The sequence below is a fragment of the Anas platyrhynchos genome, chromosome 1, assembly GCF_047663525.1.
Source record: "Anas platyrhynchos isolate ZD024472 breed Pekin duck chromosome 1, IASCAAS_PekinDuck_T2T, whole genome shotgun sequence".
NCBI lineage: Eukaryota > Metazoa > Chordata > Aves > Anseriformes > Anatidae > Anas > Anas platyrhynchos.
The window spans coordinates 135744187-135771014 of NC_092587.1; the positions used below are offsets into that span (position 1 = coordinate 135744187).

Sequence of the window (26828 nt, forward strand, 5' to 3'; positions counted from 1 at the left end):
TACATTTAATTTCTTTTATTTACATAGATCAAATGTTTATGTATAAATCACTTTTCCACCCTTGAAAACACTTAAAGGTTTTAGCACTTTCATGTTAAAAGCAGAAGTGGGAAAAGAAGAGGTATACAAATAAATTCCATGACAAAAGTCTGTGTAAAGCTTTGTTGCAGGCTAAAAAGTACAAGAAATTCTTAAATGAATTATAATTGGCATACATTCATATTTGAATGCACAGATGTGCATGTTTAATATCCAAATTCACAATGACTTTTAAGATATTCAATGGAATATCTTCTTTCTCTAGAACTCTGCCAGGTGGCTGAAGCATATTAGTAAGACATACAGTAAAATTGCATGAAAATTGGAACCACTTAGAATGAAAGCCAACAGAACTGGTTGGACTATTCCATCCAGACGGAACTAGTTATTATTTCAGACTCAGTCCTTTAACTGTTATGAAGTGCACAGTTTTCCATGTTTCCACAGATCCTTGAAAACTCCCTGTGGCTTTCAGAAGCCACAGCAAACTTCACAAGTGCTTTCAACTGAGGATGTAATCATGGCCCTTCATCCCGATGGCAATCCTTCACGAATCCAAAAGCATTCTTCACATGTATGTTCAGTGGATGCTTGTGGAGTGAGGCTGGGTTGCTCTGGTCAGTCTTGTTATTCTTTATTTCTGAATCAAAGTACTGTTTTCGCCTTCTAAGTGTATTAGGAGCCTTCTGAATTCAAAGTATTTTCTATTAAAATTTTGCTTATGCAGGCGTGATGATGTTAATCTCCACTCCCCAGTACTTCATTCACAACTGTCCAGAGAGTTGCCAAACCTCAATCTCACAAGTTGTACAAAATCCAATTATGGCTCTAGTTTGTCAATCAGGCTTTTCCACATCTGACCAGCTCAGTAGTTGCTAAGCAAGAAGAAGAGCCAGAAAGGATGAAGGGTCTGGGTGGACTAGTTTGTTTGTTCTGAATCTGTACCAGACAGATGAAATGGAAAAAAAAATTCAAAAACAAAACTCTGATTTTTTGTCTTTTGGATGCTCAAAAACAATTATCACTTCCTTAGTGGCTGACCAAGGCAGCTACACAGATTGTATGAGCAGCACCCACACTGAGATCCATTATCCACACAAAATGAGCCATTTCATTTGCTTTCAGGTGCCCACAACATAAACCATGTTTGTTGGTTGGTACATTGACTTCATACAGGATTTAAAATAAAAACAAAACAAAACAAACAAAAAAACATTTACACTGCCTAAAGATATGACATAACAAATCATTAATTGCTTATTGTTTTTGGAAAGGTAAAGAAAAGTAAAACATACTGAATGCACTTGAGGCACACCCATTTGTCACAGGAGTAAAGGAAAGAACAACATCACTCTCCACTCCTGTCATTAAGGCCATATATTGATGTGCAACATTGCTTCACGGGGTAGCCATACAGAAGTACTCAGGTCTAAGTCACGCTCCCTAAAATGTTTCAAACATGGACTGTTTTCTCACGCAGCTTCAGACTCTGCTGTTTACATTATGCTTTTTTTTGCTTCCTTTTTTTTTTTTCAGGCTCCCTATCCAGTTTCAATGGTCTGTTCTTCATCAGGATTTCTCTTAGTTCCCCAGAAGCGTGCGCTGAACTACAAAGACAGAAACAACTCAAGGTTAGTACACTAAATTAGTATACAATGTAAGGTGCATAATACTATATAACAGTATATATGGACAACAGGCATTTTCAGTAGGCATTTGAAACTGAGATGAATGCAGGGAAGCAGAGACTTGACTCTGTAAAGCCAGTGCCCTGCATAACAAGGGATACTGCATCCCATATTTCTCACTCAAGTAACCACATCCTACTAGATCCGTGTAGCTACCACCTACACTTACAGTTCCTATAATCCAACATGAAGTTTCAGATTTGCAGTTTTACAGACGTAAAAATGAGATGTAGTACTGTCTGCATATCTAATGGAAACAGACTTAACCAAGGCTATCTACGTTTTCAGGAAGTCCAAGGTAAGTCCACATAAAATTTTAAAAACACAAACTTGTCCTCCTTTGCCATTTGGCCTGGCTTAACACAGGACTGCTTCAACCCAGAATCCAGGTAGCTACATCAACACTACATTACCAAAAGCAAAGATAATGGCTGCTGACTCCCTAAACTTAGATCAGCAGCCACACCATGCTGTGCACGATTGGTTAGTTCCTTGGCACAAAACATGCTCACGTTTGCCTACAAAATATAATACAAATATGAAATCTGGGATGTAACAGGTTGACATAAAAATGTAGGCAGGAGTAATTATTTATGGTAACAGCCCAGGCTTGACTTCATTTGTTACAGTATGCATCATCTGATCTGGTGTTCTGATGAAACTCACCCAAAGTTTCTGCATATCTTGATTCCAAACCCTATGTTAACTGCCTTTGGTCTTTGAAGAATATTACTTGTCTTACTAGCACATGGCTGAACTGAGGATATCTGCTTATCTCCTGTCCTGACTTCAACAGCCAGCTACCAGCTAATGCTTTTTCCTTGACAGTTTAATGTATTTAACAGCTTTAAGGAGAAGTGTTCATAAAGAGGATCATTAGCCAGTAAACCCATATAAATGACTACCTCCAAAAAAAAAAAAAAAAAAAAAAAAGGTATAAGAAAATAGAACTGGTTCTGCTGGGCTTAAATTAAGCAATATTGCAAATTTATACTAATTCGAGTTTTCAGAGTTCAGTATTTGAAAGATACTCATCAAACTTCGGCATGAGGTTGTATTGCCTGTTCCTTCGCTGACCAGTCACAAGGGCTAGAAAGCTGAGTTTTCATCTACACTGCTTCCTTCAAATCTATGGCTTTCATAGATTTAATCATCTGTTCCATCAGCTCAGGGCAATGCCAACCATATCTGGAAGGGTGAGGTTGTTAGGCTTTTTGTTGGCTTCAGAGATTTTTCCTCAGCTGTCACAGCTTGTTATACACAGATTTGTTATTTGATAACTCTTATATACAATAATTTCTATTCAAAGCAGAATGTTTTAGTTAAAACAACATGCTTCAGTCCTCCTTGCCTTCAGTGTAGTTTTCTCTCTGCCCAAATGCTATTAACCTTTCCTAATGTGCATTCATGCAGAGTTCTCTATGAGTTTAATATAAAACAAGGCAACATATCCCAATCAGATGCAACATATGTTAATGAAATACTTGTCAGCTAATTGTAGTTATGTAAAACACTAAAGGAGCAGTCATGTGTTCTCGTAAGTGTCTTGTGTCTTTAATAATACTTTTAGAGAGAAAAGTCAATTCTTAACTTTCTCTCAGCTCCCATATTTCAGAGACTCCTCAAGGAGGAAAAAAAAAAAAAAAAGCAATCATCTTTTCAAAAAAGAAAAGAACTAGAGAAGAATGGCCATATAATCAGACTTGAAATCTTGACCTGGTGCTAAGTTAGTTGTACTGGTAGTTACAAACTTTTGCTTTGTAAACAACAACAAGAGGGAAAAAATAACATAAAAAACAGCACAAGTAATTTTCTTCATAATGTTAAATGTCAACAAAGTGTATTTAATAGGATCCCCACCAAAAATTTGGTCTTCCATCTAGATTCTTCTCTTACCAGGTGGCTCAGATTGCGCTCCCCTATGGCTATCCATATTCACATTCTCTTCATCTGCTGGGAAACAAACAGATGCTTAGCACTGAAATTCTCTTCAAAGTTACTATTGAATAGAGATAATCTGAGGGAAGAAATAGCACTGAAGAAAACGGGGTACTGATACTAGTTAAGATCCTATTAATTTTAACGTGTATCATAGATGTTTCTATGATTCTATGTTGCTCAGCTTTCAAACTTCCCGAATTCGAAAACATCAGTGCTTGTTTGGGTTGCTGTTCTGTCCTCTCCCTTCACCAACCATTCCAAAAGACTAGAAAAGACAAAAACAAAGCTTCTGTCCCACTTATTACCTACAGTACTGCCTAAAATCTATCTAATTTAGGTGAAAAGGAAGTATTGTGTGATGAATAGACCACTGCAGAAAAAAGGGGATGAATATCCAAGGTAGTTGTCAAAAACCTAATGTATGGGTAAGCATCTTGTGAAGACACAAAGGCAAGATTTACAAGTTAGAAATGACAAGGTACTTTCCAGCATGAAAATAATCTGTAATACCCAATCTCCACACAATTTTCCTTGACGAAATGTTTTCTTGCAATCTCTCCTGCTCATTCTTTAGCAGGAGATGGTTTTATTTTAAGGAATACAGAGTCCTAAGGCTGTCTGCTTTTGAAATTCTACGATTTGGGCAAGGCATTCTTCAGACTCCCTGTCATAGATGACTAGAAAGAGATGTTACTCCCTGTGAACACAAATTCACCAAGCTATTAAAACTACCTGATGCAAAAAATCAATTTCTACCTCCCATATAAAATACAAAACAGAAAAAAAAAACCAAAACTCTATAAAAGGGTCTATAAAAAAACCAACACAAAATAGTTTAGAAAACTTACCACTTTGTTTGAAACAAAGTTTCTTCTTTTGATAAGCAATGAAACTAGACACTGCTCCAATTACAGTAGCAACGACAGCGCTTACAATTCCAGCTATTGCTCCCTGAGAAGCTGAAAAAGAGTTTTACAGATATTATTTCAGAATTGAAAGTTATGTCAAACTTGTATTGGCTCAAAGTAAATTCCATGAACGCTTAAAAACCAATAAACATGAAATTGTAGGAAAGTGTAGTAATCAACTTTTTCTCTTTGTGAATAATGAAAAGTAGTTCCTTTGATTTTATAGCTATTAATTTCTTAGTAGTGCCTATTGTTAAGCAACTTCAGCATGGTTGTTGCAAGTTCCACTATTTTAAAAATAAAAATTAAAAAAATTACCCTTTTCATGGCCAAATATAAGTTACATGTATATGCATGCAGTCACTGCACCAGCACCTCTGAGATTTTAAAACTTGGAATTATTTCCAACAGAGATTTCATAGATTTATAAAAGCAGAGCTTGAAGGTGAATTCTAGATTCCACAAAGTTCTGAAGCTGAAATCCACTGGCAGTAGTGAGTACTCTCGCAGAATACATGTATTAGCAACAAAGAAAAGGCCAGAAAACAAGCTTAAGATATACAGACACCATACACAGAAATTAATGCACTTACCCTCACCATCTTCAACCTTATTTGGACCTGAGTCCTTTTGTCCTACAAAGATGAACAAAAGGTTTAGTTATTATGTGTCTAAAGAACAGTTACATCACTTTTTTTTTTTAATTCATCATACAAAATTAGAGGCCATTTGATGATGAAAAAAATATTTTATCCATACAATATTCAGCTCTCTGGCATTCAAACTTTCTGTTTTCAAAGCACAGGTCATGGTTATAGCAACTTCAACCTTGGGCGCTCAGCACTGCTGCAAATGAGGGCAGCCCATCTGTGAAGTTTAATCAACTCACCCACCACCAGTGGTGTTAACTCTGTCTTAGAAGTGGTGAAAGTGCACTCATGCACACAGGGCATGATGACCAATAGTGCAGGATGGTCCCAATGACCATCTCTGTACTGAGATGCACCATAACATTTAGACATGGCAGCTTATTTAGATCAAGGTTGATAAGGTATTAAATAGTTATGTATCACTCTGTGTAAATATACTCTACGTCACTTGAAAGTCTAAGGATTAATTCATCCTGTTGGGCAGGTGAAATCTTTGAGAAAAACAAGATGGACCACCTTCTAGCCCACCCCTGGGCTTCTTAACCACAGGAACTAAGAAAACGTTAAGAGTATTTTACATAAGATCTGAAAAAATCACTCAGGTGCCTTTAAGAACTATATTTGTGGTGAATTTTGAAATAAATAACACCTCTGCATCTCAGTTTTAAAACTTACCTTTCTTAATATTACAGTAAAAATTACTGAAGGTTCCTAGATCAGTTTTGCCTCTTAATTATCTGGGTATTTTTTTGGCAGGGACAGAACACATTGCCTTTGAACTGCAAGGTAAGCTGTTATAGCTCTGATACGAAAACCAAAGGTGTTAGAAATTAGAGCCTGTAAATAAGCTTTCTTCAAAAGCTCATGTAACCATGGGGTCAATAAAAAACACAAACTACTATCTTACCACCGCCACCACCGCCGCCACCTCCTCCTCTTGGTAAATCACCATTGTATAGATCCGTATCATCAAAGCTGCCTATAAAAAGTAAAAACAATATTATCTTATGTGTTCTAGGTTCAGTGAAAAGACACGATGACATGCAAGTTTTCTCTAGTTCATTCCACTGAGTCCTTGGCAGTTCTGGGCTCAGCGTCATGGTTATGTGTTCACCTTGCAAAAGCCCTCCCACTCTAGAGACTTTTCAGCTCAGCACTATACAGTTTTGAAGCACCACTGCTGCCTGACTTCCTGAACAAAAGAGAGGCCAGTGTCCAAGAGCAGGTATTAATGCACAAATATTACTTGCTAAACAAGGAAGAACCTCTGTAGGCTACTTTAGTAGAATGGCCCAAGCCTCACTATCCTGATAAAGCAGAGAAAGGTGTGGACAGGAAAGGAACATTTCTGTTCAAGGCTGCAGGTGTGAGTGCATTTCTAAGGTTAGGTTTCTAAGTCAGAACCCATCCTTTGAACCTGTACAACACAGTAGCTAGAGGAAAGGAGGAAAGAGTTCACTATGCCACAGTCCGGTGCCTGTGGTATTTGCCTGAGAATGGGAAGATTCAAATTTAATTCCCTTCTCTGATTTATTGCAGGACACTGAAACAGTCCATTTCCACTTTCACTGGACCTCAACTCATGGAGCCTGGAGATCTCCTCCTTCCCTCTGCGGTCATATGAATCTTTAGCTTATGGAAAGCAAAGATGTTTCAAACCACAAAGCTAAAACCATCAGACCAGAGAATGTTTTATTAGCTGGCAAAAGCACTGTACTGAGGCGTGCAAAACCTGCATACAAGTATCTGCTGTAAATCAGGCAGGGGAAGGAGCAAGAACCACGGTTTGTGTTCCAGGTGAGAAATATTGCCACATTCCTGGGTAACAGTATCAGCGTAGTTGAGGCCCATGAATTTGTTTTGTTTGGAGCTAGGCAAAGACAGAGAAAACCTCTAAAGCACAATAGGCGGGGAAGGGCATGTGTTTTAAACATACCTTTCAAACATGAAAGGATTGTATTTCTGTACTCTGAGTTAATAAATTTATTTCTTAACTGAATGTAAGAATTAAGAAATATGTATTAAGAGATGAATTAAGAAACCTATTTCTTAACTTAGGGCCTTTAAAAATAACTAAAAAAGCAACACTTTGCTTCACCTTTGTTTTAGATACTTTAAGAATACAAATCACATGTAGTTATTCCTACTTGCTTTAGCAAGACTAGTGCGGATTCAGTTTGTGAAGATGAAAGGAGTCAATCTAATAACACAGATGCTCCACCACAGGCACCTAACAACAACAATGCCCCGAATGAGTACACTCTGTCCTCACCTTCCTTCCTCCTTCCCACTTTTAAGTAAAAGAAAAGTGACTCAACATTATTTGTTATGGAATGTCGAGACAGCTGCAAAGCTTATTAGCAAGCCAATTCTTCCTTACTTCTAAGTTTTCATGCAAAACAACACCTGACATAAATTGAAAACAATTAAAAAAAGAGTAATTAGTGGAAGTTTAACTGGGATAGTAAAAACATTTAATGATTTGGGCATTTGCGCCAGAAGTCTTACCAGAGTCTCTAGCAGGTGAACCTGGCTTCGGGTTATCTACACACAAACGAGATATTTAGAAAAAAAACACATTGAGAGATCAAAAGCAGACTAACTTTGAAAGGGACAAAGAAAGATTAACAAATGCTTTTCTACTGTTCAGAAATTCCTCTTAGGACAGTTTTGACAGTGTTTCTAGGATTTTTGCGGGCAGAGCTGGCTGGGGTCACATACACAGAGTTGGAATAAAGTGACTGAACTTAACTAGTGTGAAGAAACCAAAAGCAGTGGGACTATCTGACTCGTAAATGATGTCAGTCATCCCCCTGTATTTTTTTTTTTTCCTTTCATAAGCTAATGCTGTTATTTGCTTGGTTATTTTACGTTAAAGACTGTACTTTAAGTTAATGCAATTAACAGAGTTTCTGCTACATTAGCCTATATGTCAGACCCTTGTTATGCCTGAACATATGCAGTACAATTCACTAAGTCTTATGCAGCATTTCGGTTTGCAAGTCTGATTTTAAATGCTGAACTTTAAAAAATTTTTCTACTAAGTACACATTTCTTGGCTATTGTCACTTTTAGAACTACCAGATTGGTATCTCACTTAGAACAGCAACAAAGTAACAAACAAACAAAAACATGAAAAGATCCACATTATATAACTATTAATATGGTCCCTACAATGACACTTCACTTTGATTGCAACAAAACAGGAGAATAAAGGATCTTAATAAATACTTCTGTGCTGTTTGGTCACAGTCTTTGTTACCCACATTAAATTAACACACCAGCAGTAGTTTTCTAAAACTGTGTTTTGACCAACAGCTGACGCCACCCAGAGGCTGGTTTCTTCTGTATAGTGCTTCTATTCGATGTAGCATGGTCTTGCCTCCTCCTAGCTCTAGCACAAGTCAGATCAGGTCTCCTTAGGTTCTCTGCATATTCAATGCAAAAAGGCTGGCACCTCTAGAGCACAATTTTAAGACCTCAACTTCAGTTTCCAATTCAATAAAAGATCCTCTCTCTTCACTTGCCTTACCATCTGATTCACTCATCTAGTTGTTTCTCAAATAGCCACCTGTTTTCAAGTGTCAGGGTTTGGAAACAGGCTGCTTTAGCAGAGAGAAAACTTTGAAGGGCTAAATCAAACTGATCAGCAGAAAGTGCTACTAGGACTGCTAGGACTGTAATCTTGTGTTAGGTACCACAGTGCAACAGATCTAGTGATGGTACCCAAAGAGCTACTGGGCATTACCTGTTTAACTAGACTTTTTTTTTTTTTTTTTTTAAATCAACTGAGTGAAAGAAAAGTGACTCAACAGGTTTTCTTATAAAATGTCAAGGCAGATGCAAAGTTTATTTGCAAGCCAATTTTTCCTCACTTCTTAGTGTTCATCCAAACCAACACCTGACATTCATCAAAAACAATTAAAAAAGAATAATTAGAAGTTTAACTGGGATAGTAAAAACATGTCACAATTCAGGCATTTGTGCTAGAAGTCTTACCAGAGTCTCTAGGCTTTGCAGGCGGACCTGGCTTGGGGTCACCTATAGACAAACAGAGTTAAAATGGATTAATTCAGATTTAAATGCTACTTCCATAAGTAATTATTTATGGACTTAGTGCCATCTAGTGAAGACACAGCAATGAAACAAGTAGAACTTGTTAAAGAAATGTGTGAAATATATGCAGCTTTGTGATCCAGACCAGTAAAATGAAATAAACACAACTGGACTGCAATTATTTTCATCTGCCATCTATTACTTCAGTCAACTCAGTGCCATTATTACATTTGGGTAATACAGGATGGATAGACATTACATTAAATATCACTGAGCAGTACCCAGGAAAACATGATACTTACCAGGCTGAAGAGCATCTTCCAAGCTAAACCCATCTACAAAGAAATAAGGGACATTTTAAGTGTAAGGTGAAAATTGAACTAGTTTTAGACTATTTTTTACACAAAACGCACACCACAATGTTTTCACCAAGAATATAATGGCATGCTCATTCAACAGCGGCCCACAGAAGAGCATCACAGAGTTATGAGTCCATTAGCTGCCAAACCGTATGGGATATCCCAATGGCTAGTTCAAGGTGAGCAAGCTTGAAACATGCAGATGAAAGCCAATGAAAGGAATTTTCAAAAGGCCTTTAAACTTATAATATCAAACTATTTATCTTTGTAAAAGCATTAGCAGGAGACTCTAAAACGTAGAATTCTTTTTGCTATTAGGGAATTACTTTCCTTTTCAGAAATATCACAACTTTGTTGGCCACTAAACTGAAAAATTCAGTCTCAAATTAGTATATACAGTTATACTTGACTTCACAGTAAAAGGTAAAGAAAAAAAAAAAAGGTAAAAGGGCAATTGGATCTCACCATAGTCTGATGGTGCCTTCTTAGTCGGAAGAGGTTTCTCTGAAGGTACTCCTAAAGACAGATAGAGGGGTGGGAAAAATATGTTGAAAAACAATTTCCTACACTATTAGGAAGATACATACAGGACAAATTTAAGCCCATGTCTATACAATGGATCAAACCTATACACGAGATCAAACCTATACAGCAATATGTTTTCCTCTCAAGATGAATCTGAGTGTTCCCAAAAATAAATTTCAATTCTACGTGGTCACCATTTTGACCCAATGTAGCTGAATTGTTCTACTGAGGTTTAAACAAACTGTATGTGGGGACACTGTCATGCTCAGTCATGCGGTGATATTCAGAAACCATCAGAGGGACAGCCACTATTTTCCTGCCCTCCCCTCCCCCCAAAAAAATAATTGTAAGAGTGTAATACTTGCCAAATGCATCTTCTAACCTGAAGTCATCGCCATTGCCTATAAACATATGAAAACAAAATCACAGTATTAACACTTTTTTCTTACTCAAAATCAACAGTTACTATGGTTGTAAACATGCCTTTGATCTTTCTTGAAGTATGTTTTCTGTTTCCTGTGTCAGACGAGAAGGATGTTTTTGAATCAGAGCTAAAGACAGGTAATCCTTCTCTATTTCTCCAGGCCACCACCCCCCCCCCACAAAAAAAGGAACAGTGCTAAAAATTGTTGCTATAGAAAGGGTCCAGAGCACCAAAACCTACTCCTACAGTTAATATAATGTACTTCTCCTTTTTTTTTTTTTTTTTTCTTGCCACTGCTATTGCATGCCTTCTTAGTGCCATTCACTGCATATTCTTTCCCATCCTTCTTTCCCCTAAGCCACAAAAATGAGCAGGGTTACAGCTCCAATTCACAGTAATTTACAATATCCAACTGTGAAGAAGAGCAATGGAGAACAAAGGCTGGTGTGAAAGTGATATGATTAGGTAAGGATTTAATACTTCGGCATTAAAAACAGGTTTTCATGGTTTTAGAAGACTTATCTTTTTCCCCTAACAAAGGTCAACAGTAGCGAAGATGATTAATTTATTAGCATAGGTAACCTTGAGCAGTCTCTTCAGCTTCCTAAAAGACAGCTGTCACCACCGTGGGCTCTCTGCTCCAGCTAGATTAAGTTTCATTTTCAGCCGTTAGGAAAATAACATTTCTTTTGCTATATTAGGTCAATTGCAAGAGCTACTGCTGCTCAACCAGCCAACTGCAACACACTTACTCAGGGCATTCGTGCTACAAACTGGTTTCCCAGCATGTATACAGTAATGTGATCTTGGCAGCGGAGGCTCGTATGATAAACGGACACTAAAACAAATGCTTGGGATATTTCAGACAGTTCATCATTCATACTCTCACTGAGGCACAGCAAAAGGAAAAGGCATGAAGATCTATGGCGGATGGTGAAGCAAGACATCCAAATTTTCTGCTCAAGATGCAAAGAAACTGGGAGTATTTTTACCTATTGAGTATCAAGCCACCCAGAACAAATCTTAATTCCACCACATCTAACTTAATTCAGAATATATACACATAAAGCACTCGCTGATGTGCATGGCTTTTCCTGCAACTAAGAAGACAGCTACAGAAAGGGAATCATAACTGGCTACTGCAAAGTCTGAAGAGGGGAATTAAAAAAAAACATTACAAGCAAAATGTTCCTTCTGCTTACAGGACAGGCCACACTAAGACAAGGACAACTCACGAAACTGAGGGATGCCCATATATCTGGTGGCATCATTTATCTCAGCTGAGGTCAAAATTGAAATCTCTTTTCTTTCTCAAATAACTGCACTTTTAATGCTGTTTTCACAGAAGAAATGAATCTAAGATCCTTTATTTTATTTTTAATTTGGAAACATGGAATGACAACTTCCAGAAACACCCTTCAAGGTAGTCTTCAATTCAGGCAACTGAACTGCTATAGCAAGAACTGAAGTCTAAGCAGTGATTCCCATGCTGTAACATCCGAACAGATTATTATCACCTTGCTCACAACCAGGTGGGGAGGTAGCACTGCCTGGGCCGTGCCCCGTCCTTTCAGGGAAACAGACAGAGGCAATTCATGGCTTTATGGTAGTGGATCAACTACATGACTTTAGAACCCCCTAGATAAAGTCATGAGGTAAAGATCATGAGTTTAAAAAAGAAAAAAAAAAGTTATTTTACTTGGTTTTCTTCACTCCAGATCGAGACTATAAGCTCTTTTTGATTCTTAGTTCATGAAAAATTATTTCACAGAAGGCAAAATATTTGCAGGTCATTTATCTGAAACCTACATTATCTTGCAACACAACCTTAAAGCCTCAGTAAAATGACCAGACCCAAACTACTTGACACAAATCTCAGCTCAGGAGTCACCCCTTTGTTTAGACTATAGCAAGAAACCTCCATATTTACAAGAAAAAAATGGTCAAAACATGCCAAAGAAAGAAAATGGTGTTCAGAAAACACCTGGAGCAGAGAAGAAGTTTGTTTCTCCATTGTTCATAACAATCCTTCGTATGTCTTTAAATCTCTTGCTTTTATGACTGCACTCACTCAGCGTTTAGTACTGGTGGGGCTAACCAGAGGAACAGTTCAAATAACATGAACTGAAGGAGGCCCGGAACCAAGGACTCGGCTGGTTTAAGGCAAGAAACAATGAGACAGTGCAAATACAGATACAGAACTAGATTAAAGGTAGCAGCCTGATCCAAGAAGAAAAAATCAGCAAGAGTATGCTGCACTCTTAAGAGGTTTAAGCCGCACCCACAGTAACTGAGCTTATGTGCATTTTGTTTAGTCTAAACAAGTGTAATTGCAAATAAAGCTGATTAGCACAATACAGCAGGTATTTCTAGCTCCTAGGGGCATGAGAAGATTCAAGAACATCTCAGAAGTGTCTGCGCCATTTTCCTTCCACGTCCACAGTTCAAATACCAGGACATCGTGAGAAGAGTCAGCTCCTTTCACAGGTTAGTGTCAGATGGAGGGAAAAAGAAGGTAAAAGAGAAGGTGAAATACTTCACCTTTATACAAGATAAGGTACTTAGAGCAACTACAAGCTTTTGAAAAGCCGATGAGCTAGAAGGTACTCAAGAGAGCCAAACAGCTACGCAAACAGGAGTCCTGCAAAGACCCACTAGTGCTCCCAGACATTTACTGCTGCAGTATTACTCAAATTTATGTAGCACTGCAGGAGCTGACAGGGGCCTTGAGCTAAGGAAGTTCCTCCCTGAGTCATGTGTTGCAACACACCCAGACCAGGGACTTGGGATGAATCACCACACACTTTCTTACATAAGCAGCAGTCGGCTTGAATTTTGTTCTCATACAAGTGCTTGTGTTTTCCTCCTCCCCCTGGAAGGCAGAGGTTTCCCCTGTCTCCCCAGTGCCCCTGCACGCTGCAGCTGGCACCGACCAGGCGGCAGCAGCGAGCTTGTCCCTGCCCCACCGCTGGATGCTACCTGCTGCTCCTTCCCTGGCCTCAGTTCGGCTCTGTCCTGCTGCCTGGCTGCTGCTCTTCACGACACCTGCAAGAACGGTCGTGTTCGTGAGGCCTTGAACCTCTGCACGTGGATCTTGGAGGACGGGGGTGCTGGTAGCCACACGTGCATAAATTCAGGAAACCAGACTAAACGCAGCTTTTCCGGCTTCCAATGTGGAAATAGGAATTTACACTCATGTCCTGCACATGTTCTCCTCGGGGAACTTAAAACAGAAGACGCAGAAATATTCAACACCTAACCATATCAGAAGTCAGAGAAAATGCAGGAAGGCCGAGAGACAGAACCTTGCTCATGAAACACTTCAAACATGAGAGGAAAGCCACGAAACCCCTTTTTAAGCTTGAGTCTGACTCAATTTTTGCCCCACCAGCACTAGTTACAATCACAGAATATCACGAGTTGGAAGGGACCCACAAGGATCATCGAGTCCAACTCCTGGCACCACACAGGTCAACCCAAAAATTCAGACCAAAAGCACAGTCCAAATGCTTCTTAAACTCCAGCAGGCTTGGTGCTGTGACTACATCCCTGGGGAGCCCCTTCCAGTGTGTGACCACCCTCTCGGTGAAGAAGAGATGCAAGTGAATCACAAAAATTTTTGAAAATGTCAAAAAAGTGACACTGTTCTCTGAATGTAACTGCAAGAAATGCCTCTGAGGCTTGAAACGGAGAGCCTGGAACATGAAGACCACTCGCTGCAGGTGGAGGAACGAGCTCACAACCACACCACTCCTCCCCACCAGGACAGAGGTTTGCAGGCAATGTCCCTCTGCAACAGCAGCGCAGAGGGGATGCTTACTCCCACTGCCAGGCAACGCTCTCCTGGAATTAAATCCCACACGGTCAGCATCAACTCCAGCTCCTCCTGTAAGTATCCACCTACCAACGCTGCTTTTCACGTTTATTTTTTACCTGACAGACATTTAGAGCCACAGAAAGCAAAGAAATCTTTGCATAAAGTTCTGTTCAGAAGAACAAAGCCCTCTCCCACCTAACACAAATACAGTCCAAACACAAATAACATCTGCAAATCAGCCAAAAAGCAACAGCAATTTTCTCCATTTAGGGAGTGTCGTCTTTCTGCACATCTGGAGCAGTCGCTAATGTTTCTGTCTGGAATAAAGTCAGCTAAGGCTCCAGAGCAACCAATAAAAATACTCATTTCCTCTTCAAAAATATGCATAAGACTAATAACTATCACGTTTAATTTTGGACAGCCATCCAAAAGTATGGAAATACAATGGGGCTCTAAACATCAGCTTTAAAGCAGAGTTTTCCAGGGAGGATTTGGTGTGGGAGTAAGAGGACGGAATAAATAGCTCTAAATTAGCAGAAAATGTGCAGAAGAACTGGGTAAACCACAAAGCTGGAGAATTAACACAATGGCCACAGTCCTGCCAAATGATGAGCTGCTTATCCAGAAAAGAGATGAGGTAAGACAAAACTACAGAATAGTTACAAAAGGTCTAGGAACCCCCGTGAATCCATCCCGTGCAGATAAAAGCAAATGTTCAGCATCTCAGTCACTATCTCCAGAGGTGCCCTCCAGGCTCAGCTGTCCCACAGTTCTTTGACTTGTGTCAGTTCTAGTCGCTGGACCAAATTCCTGCTCTGCAGACCTCAGGCAGCTGCCAGCCAGATAAATCACTCGGTTCCCCTGCAATTCTTTGTTTGGATCAGAATTGAAAAGCGCTGCTCCGCTGCACAAAGTTAGTAGGCAGAAACCTAAACTAGACTCAGAAGCAGTCTCTGGAAACAGAGCAAATCTCACCTGCAAATCTCTGCCCCCAAATCTCACCAAAACCAAGCACTGTGGGCACTAGGCAACCACTTCCCCTTTGGCCACTTTTGAAACTCTGTCCTGGCTACGCAATGCCTTTAGTGTTTTGTTTTCTTTTCTAAGGCAAAGAAACCAAAATCCTTGAAGTACACACTGCTCACAGCCTACAGCTTCAAGGTTCAGGCTGCTCCATAGAGAGGTCTTTCACAAAGCTGACGAGCCTTGCAGCTACTAAATGATTAGTCTCAAATTTAAGAAAACTATTTTACTCAAGCAAGATGCTAACTCATCAGTATTCTGTAATTTAATAAAATCATTGGTTCTCATGAAAGCAGCTAAAATTGACATCAAGTAACTTAATGTTATTTTATCACCAGAGGTTTATCTACACAACTGTTCAGATAACAACACTCCAATTTCTCTTTGCACTGAAAAACTTTACATGCATCTGTGTACTCCAGTACCCTTCGCAGTCTCATACAGAGGAAGGGAAAAGTACCTTCAGGACAACCACGCAATCTGCCGTGACTTCAGAAGTTGTGCGCTTCCCCTGTTCATCTCAGTACTCAGCAGCACACTTTTTCCAGCTATAAATCATGTCAGGTGATAGATTGGAGGCTTCCCTCCACCAAGCAGTCAGGAATCGCCTAGGAACAAAGCCAGGCAGTGTTTTGTTTATCTACACCCTTATTTGCTTATACTTTGCACCTCCAGTGGCTTCCTGGAGTGGGGTCAGGGCAGAAAGGGAAAAAGCACAGTCCCGGAGAGGGCTCAGAGGGAAAAAGAGCTGCAGCAGCGAGGCTCAGCTGCAGACAGGTTAGGGAAATCTTCATTGAATGGAAGATGATGTTCAATTTTAGCACAGGAAGGAAGCCAAGATTTGTGATCTGGCAGCCAGTTAACTAAAAATTCCAAAACCTCAACAGTTAAAGAGTGGTAAATAATCTTCACTCTGATCGAGGAAAAAGAATCTGTATCATAACTTATAATTAACAAATCTCCAAATGAGAACTTGGCCTTCCATTAAAAAAAAATCTTTAAAATGAAATTTGAAATACACACTGGTGGTGTACACCCAAGTCAGACAAGAACACTTGTATTTTACAGCAGTTCACTGAAATGATGGCTCCATAGTAAGCAGGAGCGTTTTAGGTCTGCTGACACCTGCAACCTGACAACTTATTTCACAGCTTATTTCTCTTTTACTTTTTTCACCAGAACTCCAACCAGTTCGGTACAGTTTGTATACCAGTAGCTAAATCCAAACAAAATGTGTAAGCTAATCAGAAACATTAACTGAGCAGAAAAATAGACTCTGCTTTTATAGACTTTTTTTCATTGTGGCTTGCTCAATTATGACTAAAAAGATTTTTCAAGAACCATGCATACTTTAAAAATAGCTACTACGGTTTTTGCTGAAAGGCAGAAGAGAAAGACATTGCATTTTACAATTTGGGTTTCCTGTGGGTAAGATGGAGAGAGAGGGAAACAGCCCCAGTGCTGTGGTTTGCAATGACTCAACTCGTATTTTAATCCGCTGCTCTGAGACTGAATCATTTCTGGCACCACTCAGCTCATTTTAAAACAAAACCTACAGGGGTCTGGTCAAATGCCAAAGCTAAAAGCGTTTCAAAAGCACCGAGACACTTTTCTTCCTGTAAATATTTACTATTAAGGTGTTGAGATAGAACTGTGATAAATGACAATTAAGTAAGACAGGGCTTTGTGATTTGCACTGCATTGTGCCATCCCAGCGTTGGCTTGGAAACACGCAGGACCAGCTTCAGATGCGTGATGTGACACCAGCCGGCTTCCCTGGGTGAAGAGGAACACTGGAGGGGAAGGCTTATTTTGGTTCTTTGAGTAACAGTCTTAACACCACAAAACTGCCACCTAAAAATACTGCAGAAGGACAGCCATGCACACAGAGGTCAGCGTGACTAGGTTGTGTTACCTAAAACAGGTAGATAAGAAAACAAATATGGAATTCAGCTGAGTGGCAACCAGCAGGCCTGTAACGTGGCATATGATCTTTCTCAGTGAGGTTTTCTTCTGGTTTCCTGTCAAAAACAGATTTATCTTTTTACTTTCCATCCCTCGTTGTTGTTACTTCAGCGATGAGATAACCTTTCTTTTCATAACAAGGCTACTTTCTTGAGACACAGTAGGTCTGATGTGTTCATGTGCTCAGTAAAACATGTGAAATGCGTTCAGAATAAAACCTTTGGCATCTCTAGCTCAAGCGCATCTGGTGGAAGCACTTCTGCTTTGCTATATTTAGACAAAAACATTTATCACAAATCCTCCATGTCCACCCTAGGAAATCGTTTCACCATCCCTTGTTTCTATGCCACCTTCCAGCACTAAGTGGATTTTATATCCTAATGTTAGCCCTCGCAGGGGGCTGTTACATATGCTAGACTTTAATCTGCACTGTACAGTTAGTCATTTGCAGACAGCCCAGGAGAGCAATAGGAGTGTATGGAAGAACTGTTTGCTGACGGGAGCAGTGCCAGCATGGGGCTGCCAGGGGAGGCAGTGACAAAGATGCAGCAGCAACACCTGAGGGAAAGGAGAAGAAGGAGCGGTGGGCAGGGAAGGGGAAGAAGAGACAATCAGAGAGGCCTGGGTGCAATGAAGTTGTCAGCTCACTACAGCCACGTTTCACAACACAGCTCTTGCCTAAAGTTTTTTTTGGAGGAAAAAAGGTCCACATTTCTGCTTAATCTGCACAGTCAAGACCTGGCCTTTGAAAAAGGCCAAAATGGGAAAAAGAAAAGCTGGAACTGTTTGTGAAAAGATGAGGGGGAAGGAGTCTTGTAAATCAGAAGTTAAAGCCATCGGGTAAGACGAGTAGGGATATCTCTGACTGAAATACGTTAGCTATGGCTATGTGACAGGCACCTCTGCAATGTTTTGGGGAGGCAGAGGGCAGGGAATAGTTGCTGAAACAGCTACTGAGTTCGGGATTCAATCCCAAGATGCTTAGCCTCTGAGATTTATTGAGAAACACGGCGGCAGGAAGAGATTTCTGGCACGAAAGAGTAAGAATATAAACCAGCACATACAGCTGGAAGCAAGGGACGAAACAGAAGACTTAAAGAATATCAAAAAGGATAACCTTCTCCAAAATCCTCCTACATAGCTTCCCCAAACCCTTCCCTGAAACTTCTTGTTTCTAAGCTTAAGATGGACTTGTGTGCCTCCAGAGCTGCCCAGAAAGCCCACAAGGTCTAGTAAAAACTACCTTATCCAAGCCACTAGTAAAAAGTACCTTATTCATGCCACACTTGCCTCACTAATTTTCTGTTCACCACCTCACACTGCTACTACTATCACCACTAGCCCCTTCCCTCTTCATAGAGGATAAAGATTTTATGCCAAATCACAGGGAGAAAACGGTGGGAAAAAAAACAAAAAAACAAACAAACAAACAAACAAAACAAACAAAAAAAAAAAAAAAAAACAAAACAAAACACAAGTTTCAATACTCTTACACCATTTTTTCTAGATACATGCCACAAAAATTAAATCTTGTATCTGTAAACCAATGATACTACCAGCATATTACCAGACTTGCAGGATTTGCTCTCATGAAAATATCAGTTTAACCAATTTTTCACTTGTTTCTTTCCTTCAGAATACTGAAATTCTTCACAAGCAAAAGATGCAAACAATATTTTCTGTGGTTAGGCAAAAAAAAAAAAAATACAATGACAGTCTTGTAATTAAAATCTGAGTAAATTTTTACCACTAAAACTTTCACCAGTGACATCTATAAATGTTTTAAAAAAAGTCACTTCACAGAAAGGTTAACTTGTACCTCAATACATAACATTAACTGATGAAAGAACAACTGCTATCCTACAGAAAAAGTTTGTTTTTACCTGGATGAAAACTCTTCAGCTCAGAAACTTTACACACACTAAGATACAAATACTATTTCTTGTGAAAAATTTGTAAGAAATAGGGGGCCTAACAGGAGTCTTACAGGAGTTAAACCATGAGGAAAGCAGAACTGAATTAACATCTGCAGCTAATTAACAGCAGCACCAGTCAATAGCTTTCCTTTTATCAGTACAGTTAAAGATGCTATTTCTTAGATGTTTATAGCATGTAGCACCCTTCCCAGATGACTGAAATCTGCATGAAAAAAAAAAAAACAAACATAAACAGGATTTGTTACATAGTTTTAGTAGGATTTGTTACACAAAACAATGATGTTTTGTGCTGAAACCTGACTTAAATTTAAATTGGTTCTTATTTTAAACACAAAATGATCTTTTCCCCAAAATATGTTAGCATAATTCCCGAATTTGGTGTGTTAATTACAGATTTTAAATGAATTGTTCTGTATCTGGAGAAGGTATTATAAGCATGCCTTATGCCACCAAGAACTAAGTGTGCACCATCACAAAAAATTCTTTTATGACTTTTTGGAACTCTTCAAAGAAAATCTTTTAGATCCTGCTCTTCTGGGCTCCCCAGTCACATCAAATGCCAAAGGATAAATCAGTCTAAAAAGACGTCTGTGTATAGTATCCCTGCAACAATTTTATTTTCAACAGGTGAAAAATGTGCTTTCCTGTAGCAAGCAGGGAAATCTTTCCCAGATTACAGTCAGTGAGCCAGAGAAGCTAGTGTGCAAGGTTGAGAAAGCAAGAGGGTTTGTTTGTTGGTTTTTAAATGGAAAAGCAAACAGAACTAGCCCTTACCATGCCAAGCAAACTTCCAACTACTAGCTTTTTGCGGTATTGGCCCCAGGTCTGCAGAAAAAGTGACTCAGTGCTGTAGCTTCACAGTTCGTGAGCAGGGACAACACTGCCAAATTTTTCTCAGTACCCAAAACCGTGATAAGATGTGTGTGGTAACTAGCAGGAAGTTAAATTAAATAAAAGTTTCCAGAGTTGAGACTGTTTGGCCCTCCAAAGGAACCAGCGGAGAACACGGGCAGCACCAGGACATGGCACAGCTCAGGGTGAGACACACTGTAGTGACCACCCTCTGGCTCCAGAAGGAGCCTCGATTCTGGCATTGGGAATGAGTGGTGGTGTTTGTGGTGAAAGTGCTGTGCCCACTTCATATGGGCAGGGGTGTGCAAATGATGTGTTAACAAGTGGGAAGCACAGGACCTGTGAAACTCCTGCCAGACTGGAAGGTGAAAGCTAAGAAATGAGCCAGTGCCTGCCCTGAGGCCTGTGCAGAAGCCAGGAGCACCAGGCAGGGCACCCTGCTGGGGCAGAGACCAAATCTTGGGCTTGTCTCAGGAAGTCGTAATGCAGGCAGGGTGAGATCTGTGGAACACAACACGCTTGGGAAGTATGAATGGCGAACCAGTATGTGTGCTGGGAGGGAGGAAAGTCTGGAGAAGTCTGGCAAGCAGCTCGGCCCCTTTCCTCCAGGAACATCGCCTGGTACTGTGTTCTCACTGTGGCAAAGCTAGCGATGGGTTGCTAGAGGTTTTTCCACTTGGAAAGAAAACGTAGGCGGCACGCTAGAAGAAATAAACACACTTGCTGGCATCACAGAATGCAGCCTAGGCTAGCATCAGGTATCAGCAGGCATTTCACAAACACAGTAGTCCAAGAATGAGAGGAAGGTCAAGGAGCAGAGCGGGTGCACCTTATTCCCTATAATCCCCAGGCATCTGGCAAGGTACACCAGTACAATGGCTTGCTTAAAATTGTGCTTCAGGGAAAGGGAACCTCATCTCTAGGAAACTGCAGGGCTAATTCAGATAAAGGCAGGAACCTACCATAGCAGCCCTGCAGAAAATTAGATACTTCAAATTCCTCTGGGTGATACAGTACCAGCCAGCCCTGGGGACATTAGGACTGAGAGAGACATTCATGTTTCTTCCCTTGCAGCAAATAAGATCCAGAAGGAAGGGATCCTTATTGCTTGAGGACCTGGGTTTACCTACTAGGTGGCCTTTGAAAATGAGATAATGAAATATATTGTTCCATATGATAAATAGGATTATTTTACCTCATAAACTATTCTGTGCATTCTGCAGATGCAAGACCTGAAGTCTGTAGGTAACATTCAGACATCTGTGACATTAATCCAACCCAGACTGTATGGACAAGGCTCAGAGTTTGTGATTGAGTCCATGTTCAGACTGTGATGGTAAGGCCTACCATCTGGTTCTCAGAGAGCAAGGGCTAGGAAGGGGAAGATTTTAGGGAGCATACATCCCCATTGTTACAGGACTAATTCTTATTGCCTTCTCTGAAGGTGTGGAATAGTTGCTGGAGGTGACTTACTGTGATTAAAGGTATGGTCACATCTCAAGAGAAGGTTCAGCATTGAGGAAACTTCCAGGGTGAGATGTGGCAGATATGTAAGGAATCTGTCCCTGGATAATCCCCTTGGCTACATAACCTGAAGCCTTAGGTATTGGCAACACCAGGGGTGCTTGGTGTGCAGACTCTAAGAGAAATAGCATGGAGGGTGGAGCAAAGACACTGCCGCCAGGCTCTGTGCTATCACTGCAGGGATGGGGAACCTGCTGCTACTATGGAACTGAGAGATTACATGGCCAGCCCTGACCCAAACTAATAGCAAAATTATGTCCTCTAGGTGAACTCTGCTCACTATAATGCCAAAACACACCTCTGTCTACCCTCCTCCAAGGTGGAGCCACCCCTCTGTGAGCATGCACCCAGAATTTCTGAGCCTATACTTTTAAAGAAAAAAAAAATAGAAAATGTTCTACCAATCGTAAGGAAGGTACGTATGACTACAGTCATTCAAGCTCCGCCTAAAAGTAAGAAAACGGTATAAAAATCCCTCAAGAAAAAAAAAACAAAAAGTGTTAGGGAGCTAACATCACAGACAAGTAAGGAGGTCATATCTGACTTCTGGCATCAGTCAATGGGCTGAATCTCTTTCCCCCCATAGGGACACCTACTGGATGAGATTTGAACCCTCAGTTATACCGAGTGCTTCCCTGGGAAACCTACCATTCCCTGTAAAGATGTTTCATAACTTATATGTAGTTGGTTGTGTTAGTCATGTTCCTGGTATTTGCACATGCTTTGTAGAGAGGGTATTTATCACCAGCAATTCAGAAGAGCCCGTACTCCTGTTGCTTCAATTAACTACACCAGTCATTAATCTACTAGACTGAAGGTGTATCGTGCTACCTGTGCATCCATGATCGTGGTAAATCAATATACTGAATGCACCTGGGCTTTAGTGCTGAGCTGGTCATCACTCAGAACCTAGGCCCAGCTGCCCCCAGCCCACCTGATAGCTGAGGACAAGCTGCAAGGAAGGCAGAGGGGCTTGGGGCCTGCCAAGCTTCCTTACCCTTTAACACAACAGAAGGGAGGTAGGGTAAAGTTAGCAATGAACACTATTAATGTCACGATGATGTTAAAAGAAGAGTTTAGAGTTAGGTGCATGCCCAAACAGCTCTTAGATACACATTTCTCAAGAATGTACTGGGCATGGCCTGGGCAGGGTGTGAGCTGCAGAAGGCCGAGGGGTGCCCTGTGTGGGAGGCGGCCACAGCCTGCCCCATGCTGGTCACAGCCTTGTCCAGTCAGCACTGAAACAACCCGTCACACCTTCCCCTGGCCTGTGGAGCACCATGTGCTCAAATACACTTAAACAGCAGCGCCCGCTAGGGCAGGGAGATGCAAGGAGATGCTGGTGAACAGGCACAGACTGAGTGCAACCAGCGAAAACCAGGGCATTTGAGACTAGGAGGGTGAGAGGTTCTGGGCTCAAGCTGAGCCTAAGGAAGGGAGAACAGCCTAAGTGTTTCATTCTTTGTGTCAATACCTGAATCCATGATCCAGTTTGCATTAACTGACAGTAAGTTAAGTAAAAATTCCCTGAGTTGAGACTGTTTTGCTGATGACACTCTCTCAAAACACTTTTACTAGACTGCAAAGAGGAGTTTCCTGTGCCAGAACAGGGAAAAACAGTTTGACTGAAAGAAGCTGTCCCCTGTCAAGATGATCTTAACTGATAAAGATTACTATTATTACAATATTTCACTAACACAGCTGTCACTTGATGAAATACAAGTTTAGTGCAGAGTGAGGTTCACAATAGCAAGAGCTAACTCTGAATCCTTTCTTAAGTGCAGGCAACCCCATCATGCATACCAGAGTCACATCAGGAAAATACTGAAATTGGTCTTGGCTGGACAGCAGTAGGCTGAGTCACACTTATCTCTTGCCAAGTTGCAGCACTGTAACTACAGAAAGCTTAAAAGATTGTTGCAGTGATGTTATTTTGATGGAGCAATGCAGAGGCCATTTTATATAAATAACAACACATAAAAAGCTCGTACCCGTCTCAAATTAGAGGAAACAAACATGGAAGAGTACGTGCTGCACTTTTCAAATTCATGCTGTAATTTATGCACCCTAGCACTACTACTAAAAATGTTTAATTGAAAGAAAAATTTATTCCTTTAATGATATTTAAAAGGCAAACTGCAGAGACCACAAGGCAGAGATCAGTCTCCAGCAGTCCCTGCTCCAGACAAGTGCTCTATCCACAAGATCACTCATTTTACCTCCGTTCACCCAACAAACCAGTCATTCTTCTCAACACTGACTTGCCCCAGCAAGAGATTAGGAACACACCCATTTCTTTCCCTCTACTCATAGCCCTATAGTTACCGCAGTCTTAGGAAGAAGGGATCTCCATCTGTAATTTACCTTAGGCTACTGATCTTACAACACAGATACATCAGCTCTGAGCACGTATTTTCTCCAATCTCCTCGTGTTCACTACCACAACTACTTCTAGTGGCTACTGCGTTTCAATCAGCAAGCTGTACTCAATTCTTGTGAAAAATACTTCCGGCACATATTCCCAAATCCAAGCCCTAGTATGTCTTGATCTTTCAGCAGTACAGAAGGGAAACTGATCCTTCTGTCTGCGTGCAAGCTCTAGCAGTTTTCTGCTGCTTATCATGCAAGGTATTTTTATTTTTTAATTCACCTTCTAAGGTTCCGTGCTCTTCACATAAATTGTGCAGATATCCTGTTACCTAGTACTTCTTGTCACTGGATTCTGAAATCCAGATGCCTGAAGTTAGATGCTGGGCTAACCTGGTGGTTTTGCAGAGTTAAGATGGCTGAGCCAATCCCACGAGCAGCCCAAGCAGGAAGTCTCCGTCCTCCCCTGCCCCCCCCATTTCATTTCCACCCTGATGTTTAGTCCTGCCCCTCCCTTGCGCTGCCACCCCTCAAACCCTCTGCAGCAGACTCAAGGAAGCATTAGTCATCTGCCGACTCATCAAGCTGAATCATCGCTCTGATGGACACCAGACCAACCACAGAGGGAGAGAAATGGACAGATCCCGCTTCTTAGCGGTAGCAAGCCATTAGACTGGATATGTAAAGTAATGATACAAAAACCTCACGTTCACCCTTCCTCTGGGTTCAGCCCCAATGGTATCTAAATTCCAGCTCTGCCTGATTTGCAGAGTTCATATTTGGCAAGTGAAAAAAAAAACAACACTTCCATACCAATTGCACGGTTAAAATCGCAAGCCCTTAAGCAAGTTCAAAGTTCACCATTGTTTAATAGCTCTCAAATATTCCCATGCTGAATATTGTTTGAACTCTTAACAGCTTTCATGTGCCTAAAATATATGACTCAATACAAGCTTACTCTCAAGGCCATAGACTTGCAGGCTTGAATTATGAAAGCCAGCAGTCCAGGGGAACTAGTCCCATCCAAACAGTTGCATGGCAGCTGAACTACTCACAGCGTAAGATCCTTAGCTTTCTATAGCAGTTCTGTCAGTTCAGACTACAGACAGCCTACCAGCAGAGAAATTCAAATTTTCAAAAGGATACAATTCAGGCTCTCTTCCCTTTACTTCAATCCAAAATTGCACCACCACACATCTGAAATTCCTGAGCGGCTCCACCCTCCCCAGGCTGACATTCTCGACAGTTCTTGAATTCTTGCGTGTTTTCTTTAAGAAGAAGAGTCCAAACTAATTATAATCTATTTATTACCAGCATTGGCTAGTGGTCTGATAAATTAACCTCAGTTTTGGAAGCAATCTGTAAAAAAATGCAGCATCGGTTTCTTCTGAATTCTAAGCAAACCCCCTGAAGCTGTGTTTTGCACACCTGCCCTCCACTAAAGCAGGAACTGGACAGCCTGTATTCACCTCCAAACTGCTAGGCAGTAAGTTTAGAAGTGCTGTTTTTGAGCAACTCCAAAGACTTCCACACTGTAAGAGCCTCACAAAAGACCCTGCTGTCCAGGACTGCGGGGACTGCTTGCAGAGGAGCGCATTTTCCAAATAAGTCGTAAGATGATATCTCAGTGTCAACAGCATGAATCATCTCCAAGTTTTAGAGTCAGTGACTATAAAATGGTACTATTTTTCTATGTGCCTGGATTTGCTAGCCTCACAGCTAAGACGACAGCAGTACAACTCCATTCATATAGGCTTGAAGGCGAATTGCTTAGCTGGCATCCTGCCATACCTACAGCTTCCAGCTAAAGCGGGGAACAGGTTATTTTTCCTTCCCTTCCGTGGTGAAAAGATAACGAGAGTTAAGCTTTTACAGAGAACTTGAAAGAAAGCACCTAGGCATAGCGTGAGGTCTTAAAGAGGGTCGAGAAAAAAAAGTTTCTTAGAAAGAAGTGGGAAATGACAGCTTGCACGGCATTTCCCAGCTTTAGGAGCCCGGCCATCAGCTCCCAAATGGTGTGCGGAGAGGGGGGGAATCACTGGGAACTCGCTGAGTGTTTTTTGCTCCAATGCAACCACGCTACGGCACAGACACCCTCCCGGACACTCCGAGCAGCTCTCAGAAAACTCGCTGCCGTGCTTTACACCGCTGTTCTGCCACAGCAATAATAGAGAGCGGGTTGGCAGGCTTCCTGGCCAGCACGGAGCCGCTGCCCGAAGTTACCGTCAGCCTGCCTGCTTGCCTAAAATGGAAGCCGAGCCGCGGCCGCTGCCACAGCCACAGCCACAGCCCCGCTGCTGGCTACTACGGGAACGGGGAAAGCGCCGCGCCCCGACGGCGAGGCAGGGAAAAGAAGGGTGCTGCGGGGCGAGAAGGGAAGGGAAGGGAAGGGAAGGGAAGGGAAGGGAAGGGAAGGGAAGGGAAGGGAAGGGAAGGGAAGGGAAGGGAAGGGAAGGGAAGGGAAGGGAAGGGGTGCCGCGATCCGCCGGCGGGGCAGAGAGGGGGACCCCGCCGGCCGCTCCTCACCTCTGCCAGGTGCCAGGAGGGCGAGGAGCGCCGCCAGGAGAAGCCCGCCGCCCCGCATGGCTGCCGCCCGCCGAGAAGCTCCGCGACCCGGCCCCAGCCCCAGCCCCGATCCCGGCCACCGCCCAGGCGGGGCGGGACCGAGGCGTAGCGGGGAGCCCCGCCGGCAGCTTTCGGGGCCGCCCCCCGGAGCCTGCGGGGAGCCGCGCCCTACAAGTGGCCCCGTCCCC

The 26828-nt window shown here is 41.5% G+C and overlaps 1 protein-coding gene across 4 annotated transcripts; it reads right to left on the reverse strand.

Moving 5' to 3' along the window:
- On the reverse strand, window positions 1–26811 carry LOC101796664 (CD99 molecule (Xg blood group)). 4 transcript variants are annotated; one of them, XM_027447234.3, is made up of 11 exons: window positions 26602–26811; window positions 10532–10567; window positions 10107–10157; window positions 9585–9617; window positions 9226–9267; window positions 7735–7770; window positions 6134–6205; window positions 5170–5211; window positions 4517–4627; window positions 3624–3677; window positions 1–1646 (listed from the first exon to the last, which is right to left on the reverse strand). In XM_027447234.3, exons 1-11 carry the CDS (start codon window positions 26657–26659, stop codon window positions 1621–1623), a joined length of 561 nt encoding a protein of 186 aa, XP_027303035.1. In that variant the 5' UTR covers window positions 26660–26811; the 3' UTR covers window positions 1–1620. The 4 variants fall into 4 exon arrangements, with proteins under 4 accessions (XP_027303035.1, XP_027303054.1, XP_027303060.1 ...); XM_027447253.3 differs by having other exon boundaries at window positions 3588–3677; XM_027447259.3 differs by having other exon boundaries at window positions 3624–3680.
- Between the last annotated feature and the right edge of the window lie 17 nt (window positions 26812–26828).